The following is a 13,125-nucleotide window of genomic DNA, read 5'->3' as shown; positions in this document are numbered from 1 at the left end:
AATCTGCTGTCCTCGTGGTATGGTCTACAGGTGACTCCAGACACATGACCGCTCATGGAGGAGGAAGCTCCACAAATGTGGTTGACTTTTAAATGCCCTCTGAAATAGCCTGATAAGTGATCACAAAATCAATAAAAGGGAATGAAATTGAACAGACCTAGGCACCAGAAACGACAATGCCAAACCCAGCCCTTTTGACCTTGCCAGGTCCTCCTTACTAACATCTGGCTTGTGCCAAAATTGGGAGAGCTAGCCCATAGACTAGTCAAGTCGGACATAGGTATATTGACTGACTCATACCTTACAGACAATGTCCCTGATGCTACCATTACCATCCCTGGTTATGTTAGCCATATGGGTATTTTTGCCAGTGGGACAGGACATAACCAGCAAAGGTGGTGACATTGGTAGATAGTCAGGAAGGGGTTCCCTTTTGATTCCTCCACATCAACTCTGGTCTCCATGAGCCCAAGGGTATTATGTCAGATGTGGATCAGAAAACCTCCTGTTGATTACCACATACCGTTCCCTCTCAACTGAACACTACTTGAAAGTGGCAAGGCTCAGAATGTACTCTGGTGAAGTCTTTAATGTCTGTTACCAAGAGTGGTTTGGGAGCACCAATGCAGACTGAACTGGCTGGGTCCATGGCAGCTGCTGAGAGAACCAATAAGCGGAAAAAATACAGTTGACCTCATCCTCACCAACTTGCCTGCATCTGTCCTTGAGTGCCCATTGCACAGTACTTGTGGAGGTAAAGTACCATCTTTACATTTGAGGACACCCTCCATCGTTTTTGTGGCACTACCACATGCCAAAGAACAGATCTAGCAACTCAAGATTGGGCATCCATTGTGGGTCATCAGCAGCTGCAGAATTGTACCTGATCACAATCTGAAACCCCATGGACCAGCTTATCCCTCATTGGAATCGGCCTGGTTCAGTGAAGAGTTCAGGAAGGTATGCCAGGTGCACCATCAGGCGTACCTAAATGGAGTGTCAACCAGGTGAATCTACAGCACAGGACTACTTGCATGCCAAACAGCATAAGCAGCAAGTAATAGAGCAAAGTGATTCCACAATTCAGCAATTTTGATCTAAGCTCTGAAGCCCTGCCACATCCAGTGGTGAATGGTGGTGGAGAACCAAACAATTTGCTGGAGGAGGAGGCTCCACAAATATCTTCATCCTCAATCATGGAGGAGCACAGCACACCTGTTCAAGCATTTGCAGCAACCTTCAGCCAGAAGTGCCGAGTGGACCTCTGGGGTTTCCCCAGCATCCCAGTTGTCAGTGTTCAGCCAATTTAATTCACTCCAAGTTATCGAGAAATGGCTGAACACACTGGATACTGCAAAGGCTATGGGCCCCTGACAATATTCTGGCAATAGTACTGTAGACTTGTCTTCCAGAAGTTGTCAGGCCCCTAGCCAAGCTGTTCTACTACACTTAGAACACTGGCATCCACCCAGCAGTGTGGATAGTTGCCCAGATATGCCCTGTACAAGGTCAGTTATCTCAGTTCTAGGACATCACTGCAGGAGTTCCTCAAGGTACTGTCGTCAGTCCAACCATCTTCAGCTGCTTCATCAATCATTTTTCTTCCATCATAAGGTCATAAGTGGGGGTGTTTTGTTCACAATCCAACTCCTCAGATACTGAAGCAGTATAAGTTCAAATGCAGCAAGACCTGGACAATATCCAGGTTTGGGCTGGAAAGTGGCAAATAACATTCATACCACACAAGTGCCAGGCAGTGACCATCTCCAACAAGAGAGAATCTAACTGTTGCTCCTTGGCATTCAATGTCATTGGGGGGTTACTATTGACCAAAAACTGGACTAGGCATATAAATAGTGTGGCTACAAGAGCAGGTCAGAGGTGAAGAATCCTGTGGTGAGCAACTCATCAATTGCCTCCCCAAAGCCTGTCCACAATCTGCAAAGCAGAAGTCAGGACTGTGAAGGAGTGCAGCTCCAACAACACTCAAGAAGTTGGATTCCAATCAGGACAAAGCAGCCCATTTGATTTGATGACCCATCCACAGCTACTCACTTTCCACCACCAATGAACCATAGAACCATAGAAAATTACAGCTCAGAAACAGGCCTTTTGGCCCTTCTTTGTCTGTGCCAAACCATTTTTTGCCTAGGCCTGCACTTGGACCATATCCCTCCACACCGTGCTCATTCATGAACCCGTCCAAGTTTTTCTTAAATGTTAAAAGTGACCCCGCATTTACCACTTTATCCGGCAGCTCATTCCCCACTTCTACCACTCTCTGCATGAAGAAACCCCCCCAATATTCCCTTTAAACTTTTCTCCTTTCACCCTTAACCCATGCCCTCTTGTTTTTTCCTCCCCTAGCCTCAGTGGAAAAAACCTACTTGCATTCACTCTATCTATACCCATCAAAATCTTAAACACCTCTGAAATCTCCCCTCATTCTTCTACGCTGCAGGGAATAAAGTCCTAATCTATTCAATCTCTGTAACTCAGCTTCTCAAGTCCCAGCAACATCCTTGTGAATCTCTGCACTCTTTCAACCTTATTTACATCCTTCCTGTAACTAGGTGACCAAAACTATGCACACTACACTAAATTTGGCCTCGCCAATGCCTTATACAACCTTACCATAACACCAACTTTTATACTCGATACTCCGATTTATAAAGGCCAGTGTACCAAAAGCACTCTTTACGACCCTATCCACCTGTGACGTCACTTTTAGGGAATTCTGTACTTGTATTCCCAGATCCCAATGAACAGTGGCATCAGTGTACCATCTACAAGATGCACTGCAGAAGCTCACCAAGGCTTCTTAGCATCTTCCAAACTCATTACTGCTACCAACTAGGACAGGTACAGCAAACACATGGGAACATCACCACCAGAAGGCTCCTTTCCAAGCCACTCACCATCCTGACTTGGAAGTATATCACCTTCACTATCGCAGAGTCAAAATCCTGGAACCCCTTCCCTAACAGCACAAGTTATGCCTACACTAAAGGGACTGCAGGGTTTTGAGAAGGCAGCTCACCACCACCTTCTTGAGGGCAGTTAGGGGTGGGCAATGTATCTTGGCCTAGCCAGTTATGCCCACATCCAATAACTGAATTAAAGAATTTAGAGTTGTATAACGTTAAATAAAAAGCTGGTTGTCTCATATCTGGTAATGTGCACTCTGAGCTGATCAATTGAAGTTGTACAGGAAATACATTAGAACGCGCAGACTTTAGTGCAGTTTTTTACGTACCAATTACTTAACCTAATTTCAATATTGGGATAGTTTAACCTCTGTTGCCATTCACTTAAACTTTTTTTATCTATATGTTTTCAATAATGAGGCACAGGAATATATCACTCAATACAGTGGATTTTAAAATGTGGGTAAATATTCTACCATCTTCTTAGATTGATATTCTGTATATCAATTGGGCTTGGTAGATCTGTGGAACTTTCATCACTCTGACCAAACCTTTAACTGTTTTCTCACTAAGCCAGATACCACCCTAAGCCACAGAGTCTTTTACCCAGTTATCGAAGCTACTCTAAGATTAAGCTGTCAAAAGTTTTTGGGTTAATATTTAACTAGTTTGCCCTGAAATCTACTGACTAAAATGCTAAATAGTGAATGTCCAAATGAAAGCTTCAGCTTTTTGTTTCATTTGTGGGACATGGGTGCTACTGGCTGGCCAGCATTTGATGCCCATCTGTAGTTACCCTTGAAGGTGCTGGTGAGCTGCCTCCTTGAAATGCTGATACAACTGAGTGGCTTGCTAGGCCATTTCAGAGGGCAGTTGAAAGTCAACCACATTGACACGGCTCTGGAGCCACATGTAGACCAGACCAAGTTAGAGTTGAGTAATTTTACTAAAATTGTATAGGAGATTTTTTGCACATATTTCTGTTCACGCTAGTTACAATTAAAGTGAGACTAGGAATTAGAAGGTTTAAAATGTGCTGCCTAATATTTGCCATGACATGTTGATTTACTATTAGCATAAAGGTAAATTCACCATAGCCCCAGATGACCATAAACTGACTGGTGATGATTTACCCTGAGGATCATCATGCCTCAGGCAAGGGACAGCATTGAGATTAGCTAAATTGGCTGGACGACTGGTTCATGATGCCAACAGTGTGGGTTCAATTCCCATACTGGCTGAAGGTATTATGAAGGTCCACCTTCTCAACTATTAACACATGACACAGTTGAAACAAAAACTTTGCTATAAATGTGATTTATTGCTCCTATTTTAGATATTTGAATGTCAGATTGATGATTTTCCACTGTATAATCTCATTAAACGTTGATGTTTATGCTGCCATGGCTCAGTTGTTTTTACTTCACAATCAGTCTCCCTGTTTCAGATTTTGTGACTCAATCTTTGTAAAAACTGCATCTCTTTTCAAACGTCAAAGATTAAAACAACAGATGCAAGCAAAAGTGTCAAGTTTCTGAAGGGGGAGGAAAGCCTTGTCTGTTAGATATGTAAAACATGCTCCAATTGGGAAAGGATGGGATCAGGCTTGGGGATGATGGTTCTCCACTGTCAAATAATCTGCTGGTACCTGTAGTCCAGATTGCCCACTGAAGACTAACCATTTAACTAATTAATATAGAGCAACTGGTGCCCACAGAGCTGCCTGCAGCAGGGATCAGCATTTGTATGAGATGGAAAAGAAAAGGAAAATAGTGGTGTATCGGTGACTAGAATTTCTTGTACCATTCCTTCCTTATTTATGCAGCCAACAGTACTCAGTTCTGCCCCTAGATAGCTCTATTGCACTGTGTACAAAGTTTGGCGAGACAAATTCAAGCTGGCAACATTATCTGGCAGTACTTTAGTTACGTTGCTTTTCTCGGGGCTGTCAGAAATATCAGATTATTTTATGGCTTCCAAATTGTTGACCTTGAAACTAATTCAGTTTTGTCTTTTAACTTGTGAATTCGCAAACATCTGTTTAAAACTTTGAAAGCCAAACTTTTGGTGGCCAATTGGGCTTGGTAGATCTGTGGAACTTTCATCACTCTGACCAAACCTTTAACTGTTTTCTCACTAAGCCTGATACCACCCTAAGCCACACAGAGTCTTTTACCCAGTTCTCGAAGCTACTCCGAGATTAAGCTGTCAAAAGTTGTAGAGTAGAATGTTAGGTTCTATTTTTACTTCCTGTGACAGAGATGCCCATTTAACGACCCAGCTGAGAATTAAAATTCATCTCTGTTTTGGCACATTTAAATGTCAAACCTTGATGGAACGTGGAGCCAGTTCCCTCCTGTTTGGTGGTCCAAGTAGCAGTGATCACATCCCTTTCAATCTGGCACAGAAGTGTGCATTGAGTCTAGTTAGTTTTAACTGGCCATTAGTTTACCACTTGATTTAACCCTGAATGACACTTGTATAAACATTTCATAAACCTTGCCTTGTCTATAACTATTGCATTTACATTTGTTCCCATGATAGACAACTATTTCCCCCTTCTTCTCCTCGTTTCTTGTAAGTGCTGATCCCAGCTGTGGACATCAGTGGGCACTAGTTGCTGTGCAAATCTGGTTTACAATTATTATAAAACAACCAAATAAAGACACTGGAGCAACTATATGCTCAGAAATTAGCTCATAAAATTCTTAATATCAAAAGAAATGTGTCTACGTTTTTCATTTCAGCGATGACCAGTCCAGCAGCTACATCATCATTACAGTTAACTGAGTAACTCTTGCAGAAATGTATTCATGTTGCCTTGCCTCATCTATAAGAAATTTTGGCCCCTGCCAAATGTGCGCTTGCCATACAAATTATACTTACTAACGTTCAACGTTTCTTTTGAAATATCACTGGTCTACCTGTGTATTTCTTTAACTTGCTGCTCCTTTGTAACTACCACAACCTGGATGATGGGAATTCTCTGGGATTCTGAGATTGCAGTGACCGAAATGGAGGTCAATATTTCTGAATAAGTTTTGTGATTTCTTCCTCTGCTTCTCTACTCCTTATTTTTCTGCTTCTGAAAGCTCAGTAACAACCACCTGACACTTTGCTCAGGTGGAAATTTTAAATTCCTATTTGACATTAGTTTGCTTATGTATTAGTTACTCAGCCTCCTCTTTCCATCAACGGAGTGAGTTCTGAAATTTTGTCCTTATCCACTCTGAGATTGCAGCCGCCCCCAACCACTCCCGCAACTCTTCCATCTGGTATACTGTGCAATCATTGTCTTCCCTTGGCACCCCTGACTACCTGTAGGCTGTATGGTGGCACAGTGGTTAGCACTGCTGCCTGTCAGTGCCAGGGACCTGGGTTTGATTCCTGACACATTCTCCCCATGTCTGCGTGAGTTTCCTTCGGGTGCTCCAGTTTCCTCCCACAGTCTGAAAGACATGCTGGTTAAATGCATTGGCCATGCTAAATTCTCCCTCACTGTACCCGAACAGGCACCAGAGTGTGGCAACTAGGGGATTTTCACAGTAACTTCATTGCAGTGTTAATGTAAGCCTACTTGTGACACTAATAAACTCTTCTACCTCTTCAGCCATTACTTCATCTCTGCCTTTTTAATATTATGTTTCTGAGCCCCTCTGTCCTTTTTTTCCCCCTATCTTTTAAAACCTTAGAAATCAGCTTTTTTAAGCAGGCTTTTAATCTGTTTTCCTCTTCTCCTCTTCTATACCATTTATTCTTCCATCCCTTCCCTGTCCCCCTTTGTACAGTGCCGTGGCACATTTTGCTATATAAAAAATGTAGTACATAACCTTGGGCCACTCAGGTCATTGGACTCTAACTGGGGAGTCCATCACAGCCAAAACTAATATTGTGCCTGTCTGGCCTCCCTCCCTTCTAGCAGGTTTGGCTGATAATTGGGTAGTTTGGCCTTACTGACTGTCTGCTGTTCAATCATGGTGCATATTGTATGTGCCATCCAGTATCCACAATAGACTGTTCTCAGCAGATGTTACTGGAGTACTATAAAGGATCAGATTAACCCTGGATGACTCTTTGTTACCCTTCTGCCTAGTCTGGTGAAGACACTGATAGCACTGCTGTTGATACCATGGTCTTGTTCTGCTAAGTCACTGCAAACAGTATTAAAACAAACAATTCCTAATCTTTTAGATTAATATTGTACTGTATGTTTGCTACACATTTACCCCTAAATTCTGAGAATGTAGAATATATATTTCACAAATCTTCATCTGTAATATACTCTGAAACAGCATGATGGCAACAGTAGTTAGCATTGCTGCCTCACAGCTCCAGGGACCCGGGTTCAATTCCAACCTCGGTTCATTGTCTGGGGTTTGCAGTTCTCCCTATGTCTGTGTGGGTTTCTTCTGGGTGCTCGCACAATCCAAAGATGTGTGGGGTTAGGTTGTTTGGTGATGCTAAATTGCCCCTTAAAGTCCCAGGATGTGTAAATTAGAGGGATTAGTGGGGTAAATATGTGGGATTACAGGGATAGGGCTTGGGTGGAATTGTTGTTGCAGACTTGATGGGCCGAATGGCCTCCTGCACTGTAAAGATTCTATGAAACAAGTACGTTCTTTATAAGTCACTCCTTCAAAAGTGTACTCGTTATTATTTTAGATGAAAGAGAAAAAAAAAGCATTGAAGAAAGAAGGAAAACCTTGCATTGTGGAAGAGGATGATCCTGAAATGGTAAGAGATTTAAGTTATGGTGGCCGGCAACATTTTCAGAGGTGAGCCTTACAAAGTCTTGCATTTTAGCCGGGGAAAATGCTTAAATGTTGGTAGTGTTTAAGGAATAAAATTGGGCACTAAAAAAAGATTGAACACTTGGCAGCTAATATTGCTGTAGCTGCACCGTAATGGGCTTCTGGAGAGCTCGCCAGAGAGCAGCACATTGTAGCAAACATTTATTTCTAACCATTTATCATTGGGACAGACAGTTAATGGTAGCCCAAATTTTTTTTTCTGCAGTTCTTTCTGCATTCCCATTTGTGAAAAGACCGAGATTGGATTTTCACTGAAATGGTTTGTATTTTTTTAAAAAGAGTGCTTTGTTTTCTGAAATTAATTTTAGAACTTTTTTTATATGTTTAGATGAAATATGACTCCCAACAAAAGGTGTTATGAAACTTTGTAAAATATTTAATGTGAGATTCAATTTTGTATCTTTGTAAAAACATATTTAAATTAAAAAAAGTGTAAGTTCAAACATTTTATTGAAAAATTTTATGCATTTTTATTTAAAAGCACATAAGAGATTTAATTCAAAAAGCAGAAAGCAAATTGCTTTCCTGTTTGCCCATAAAAGGCAAATGTAGGTAACCTGCTGCAAAATCGCAACTTGTAATGCCTGAAACTGCATTGGCACAAATCAGTGTGAACAGGAGCTACTTTAAGCCTATCCAGTAGAGACCAAGAACCCACTGTGTGTGGAATCATGGGTCTATTTGTTGTACTGGCTGACAGTCTGCCAACTTGGTGTATGGTATTACATTTCTGTAGTATAATACACATTTTGTCCTTTCTCTGTAATGAATATCCATGTGCTGATCTATACTTTATCTTCAGGTCAGCATAAAGTACAATTTCTGTTAGTATATTGAAACTGTTTTTTAAGCTACTTTAACGTGTGATGTTGAATAAGATTTTTTTAAAAAGGCATGTCCAGGTTGATGGGGATTTTTATTTTAACAGAAAGGAAATAGAATTCAATGTATTAGCACAACAGATACAGAATATAAAAACCAAGAGGTAATGACGGATCCGTGTAAAAATAAAGAATTCAATTAAACTACCATATGCACTATTGGCCTTCAATTAATAGGAAGGATCTTGAGACTTTCTATAAAACACAAATAGATTCACTGAAAGGAGAAAATGCAGATTAGGAAATACTTTAAAAAGCAGGTCTTTCTTTCATTAAAACAATGTAAATTGTGGCATTGTGTGATACAGATGAAAACAAAGGATGATATTGGATAATTTGAAGCAGGCTGCTTTCTGTAGATGAAGGATCCAGAACAAAAAAAAACAGGTACAAGTTGTAACAGATTTAGGACTGTATCTCACACAAAGTTGTGTGGCATTTTATATTCCTTTTCTGCTGCTACCTTCAAAAACCATGGTGCTCAGATTGTGTAATCTTTCGGAAAGGCACTCGATCACCTTGCTAATGGCCATTAGCTATTTTGGAACTTGTGAAGGTTGCCATCTTCCTCTCCAGGGCTTGGATCAAAACCACTCTAAAGCTTAGTGAAGCAACCTCCAATCAGTTATCTGAGCATGTTGGCAAACAGAAGTATATTATTCTGATATTAATGTCTTCCACAGTTAGTCCACAGATGTGGCTGAGGAAAACACTGGGCTTGTGCTCAGTGGTGGGTTTATGCAGTGGACAATAGTGATTTTTTTTGCCCTTCAGCTTTCAGCTCTCTCCCTTTGTTTCCTGTTTTTCAACAAAGTTGATTGGGGATATGAGAGTTGTAAACTTGCATCATTTCTACTCGCCAAGTGTCCGGAAATGCAATAAATAGATGCCTGTTAACTTCCCTTCCCTCTTATTTCAAGAAACACTTCTCCCAGATCTCAGTTGCACTGTAGAAAGCAGAATGCAACACTCCGTGCAGTCTGTGATGCTGTGGACTAATGCCGTATATCATCACATAGATCAAAATATGAAACTGGAAAGCGATTATTTTATTAATCTGTATGAGAACTCCTTGTGGAGTTCACTAGTCTTCAACTTCCTAATAGTAAAGCCATAATTTTAAGTAAATCAATAGCCAATCAAAAGGTAGTTATGCAGTGTTAGAACTTGTTGTGTTATCACATTTGCCACCAAATAAACCTGTTGGACTTTAATCTGGTGTTGAGACTACTTACTGTATCTATTCCAGTCCAACACCGGCAACTCCACATCACATTTTTGAGTTCTCTTGCACTTGAGTTAAAAGTTTATTTATTAGTCACAAGTAAGGCTTATATTAATACTGAACAATGAAGTTACTGTGAAATTCCCCTAGTTGCCACAGTCCGGTGCCTATTCGGGTCAATACATCAAACCAGCACATTTTTCAGAATGTGGGAGGAAACCGGAGCACCTGGGGAAACACAAACAGACACGAGAAGAATGTGAAAACTCTACACAGTGCCAGGGACCCAGGTTTGATTCCCAGCTTGGGTCACTGTGAGGCAGCAGTGCTAACCACTGTGCCACCCCCACACTTGGTATTGCCTTTTGACTTTAATTTTTGACTTTGTACAACATTCATTGCTGCCTGACTTGCTATATATTTAGAACTTTTAACCCCCCCCCCCCCCCCCCCCCCCCCCACACACACACACACACACACACACACACACACACACACACACACAATTTCTTGTTTTTTTTTCTCCCTCCTGTTTATTTTTTTCTCCTGGGTTCAGAGAGTGATTGTTGATGTTACATTCAATCACGGAGGTTATCATACCTGAGACAGACCCGCTTCTCACTTGACTGCTATTTTGAGCACTTTACAACCATTAGGTGATGCTAAAGAGCAAGAGCTCTGACTCATTTTTTCCCAGCCTTGCATAGGAAATCAGACCATCGTGAGCACCCCAGCTGCCATTTGATTTATTATTGTCACATGTATTAGGATGCAGTGAAAATTATTATTTCTTGTATGCTGTCCAAACAACGCATACCTTTTATACAGTACATAGGGGAGAAAGAAAGGACAGGGTGCATAATAGTGTTACAGTCATAGCTAGGTGTAGAGAAAGATTAGCTTAATATAAGATAGATCTGTTCAAAGTCTGGCAGCAGGGAAGAAGCTGTTCTTGAGTCAGTTGGTATGTAATCTCAGACTTCGGTATCTTTTTCTGGACAGTTTTCATGTGATCAGTTAGTCAACATAAACCCCAGGATAAACCACAGTCTTTCGGTCTGAGACTTTGTGCTACCCAAAGTGATGCCTTTACTTATTAGATGATCAAGGGAGCTCCTTATCACTGAAGCTCGATGCAGTGCTGCTATCTCACCAGTGGCAGTAGAATTATGAAGAGAAAGCTCTAAAACAAGAGATGAGCTGCACTGTAGAAAGCAACACTCTACGCAATCGATGATATAGCATGTGTTTCTCATTGCCAGCATGATTGAAACAGGATTAGAGAAATGCACCTAAACCCAGTACCAGACCTGATTCCCAATTTTCAATTCAAATGTTGTCACCAAACTGAACCAGCCAGATACGGAAGTCCCAGCAGAATTCTGAAATCAGTTGGACATGTTAAGTTTACTTATTAGTGTCACATGTAGCTTACATTCACACTGCAATTAAGTTATTATGAAAATTGTTTAGGGCAGCAGAGTGGTATAGTGGTTAGCATTGCTATCTATATGTTAGGGACCCGGGTTTGATTCCCAGCATTGGTCACTCTGCACAGAGCCTCTGTGTTCTCTCCAGGTGCTCTGGTTTCCTCCCACAGTCTGAAAGACGTGCTGGCTAGGTGCATTAGCCATGCTAAATTCTCCCTTATTGCACCCGAACAGGCGCTGAAGTGTGGCGACTAGGTGGTTTTCACAGTAGCTTCGTTACAGTGTTAATGTAAGTCTACTTGTGACACTGATAAGTGAACTTTTTACCTCTTCAGCCATTAGTGCATAATAAATAAACTTAAACTTATAAAGACAATGGCAAGCACTTTATCATTTGTGTAAATAATCACAATGAACAATGTCCTGTAGACATTTTCAGTCCACTCAGTCTTTTTAATTCCCAAGTGCACTGTACCAATTTATAACCCTAAAAGGTCTCTTGAGGATGGGTTTTCCCACATTTTAGCAGATCTTATGTAATTGTTTGTTATTGTAGTGTTACAGTTCAAAAATATGATGAGCAACAAGATAAATATTTGTATTAGCACAGTGACCTATTGCCAAATATGTCATCTGAAGAAGTGAGTGCTCAAGTGAATTTAATTTGTACTCTGCCGAAGGATTTTCCAACACCCATCACTGACACGAGGCAGGAGATAACTGCCTGACCTAACACTTCACTTTGGTGCTTTAAAAGAGCATATGCTATGGGATCTGTGACTCTGATGTTCCTGATATGTCAAGCCAACATTCCCAGTGTAGCTGTTCATTACGTTGCCTGGATTGTCTTCATTTATTCGTGCAGCCTCTTAAATTGTACATCGACTGTGCAGCTACCATATGTGCACAAACCTGCTTCCAGCTGCTCATTCGCTTTCAGAATGAATGTGATTTCACTGAACAACGCTTACTGATTTGTGAAAGATGAGGCATGTTCACTTAAAATGGAAGCATAAATAAGCCTGTTACGGTGTCAAAAGTTTAGTCAACTGGAAGAAATTAATTTTATGAAATGGATGTGGTGGCACTCATCATGTGAGTTGAAGATATGTAAGAAATCCAGAGTGACTGGTATTTTATCATTGGCTTTATTTTTCGCTTTTAGAAACTTAAACTAGTAAGAAGAGTAGGCCATTCGGCCTTTAAAAGCCTGCTGCACCATTCATTTTGATCATGGCTGATCATCAAATTCAACATCCTGATTTCCCCCCCCCCCCCCCCTTCCCTGCCATATCCCTTGATCCTTTTAGCTTCAAGAGCTATATCTAATTTCTTCTTGAAATCAGACGATATTTAGTCTCAACTACTTTCTGTGATAGTGAATTTCACACATTCGCCACCTCCTGGATGAAGAAATTTCTCCTTGCCTCAGTCCTAAAAGGTTTACCCCTTATCCTCAAGCTATGACCCCTAGTTCTGAGCTGCCCCACCACTGGGAGCATTCTTTCTGAATCTGCCTTGCTTAACCCTGTTAAACTTTATAAGTTTCTGAGACATCCCCTCTCACTCTTCTAAACGCCAGTGAATATAATCCTAACCCACTTAGTCTCTCCTTGTACGATAGACCTCCATCCTAGGAATCAGCCTCGTAAGCTTTTGCTGTACTCCCTCTACAGCAAGGACATCCTTCCTCAGATAAGGACACCAAAACTGCACACAGTACTCCAGGTGTGGCTTCACCAATGCCCTATATAATTGTAGCAAAACATCCCTATCCCTATACTCAAATCCTCTTGCTATGGAGGCCAACATGTATTTGTCTACTGCACCTGCTTGCCTGCTTTCAGTGAC

The 13,125-nt window shown here is 41.2% G+C and overlaps 1 protein-coding gene across 1 annotated transcript in view; it reads left to right on the top strand.

Annotated features, from left to right (window-relative positions):
• The window catches only part of dnajc8 (DnaJ (Hsp40) homolog, subfamily C, member 8), a 45,297-nt gene that overhangs the window by 18,318 nt on the left and 13,854 nt on the right, over nt 1-13,125 (top strand). The window contains exon 6 of the mRNA XM_080211496.1: nt 7,590-7,661. Coding sequence (XP_080067622.1) covers nt 7,590-7,661 — 72 coding nt within the window. The remainder of the gene's footprint in view (nt 1-7,589; nt 7,662-13,125) is intronic.

This window comes from Carcharhinus amblyrhynchos, chromosome 24, assembly GCF_965287045.1.
Source record: "Carcharhinus amblyrhynchos chromosome 24, sCarAmb.v2.hapA, whole genome shotgun sequence".
NCBI lineage: Eukaryota > Metazoa > Chordata > Chondrichthyes > Carcharhiniformes > Carcharhinidae > Carcharhinus > Carcharhinus amblyrhynchos.
Note: the sequence above shows the minus strand (reverse complement) of the source record. Positions and strands in the feature narration are given on the sequence as shown.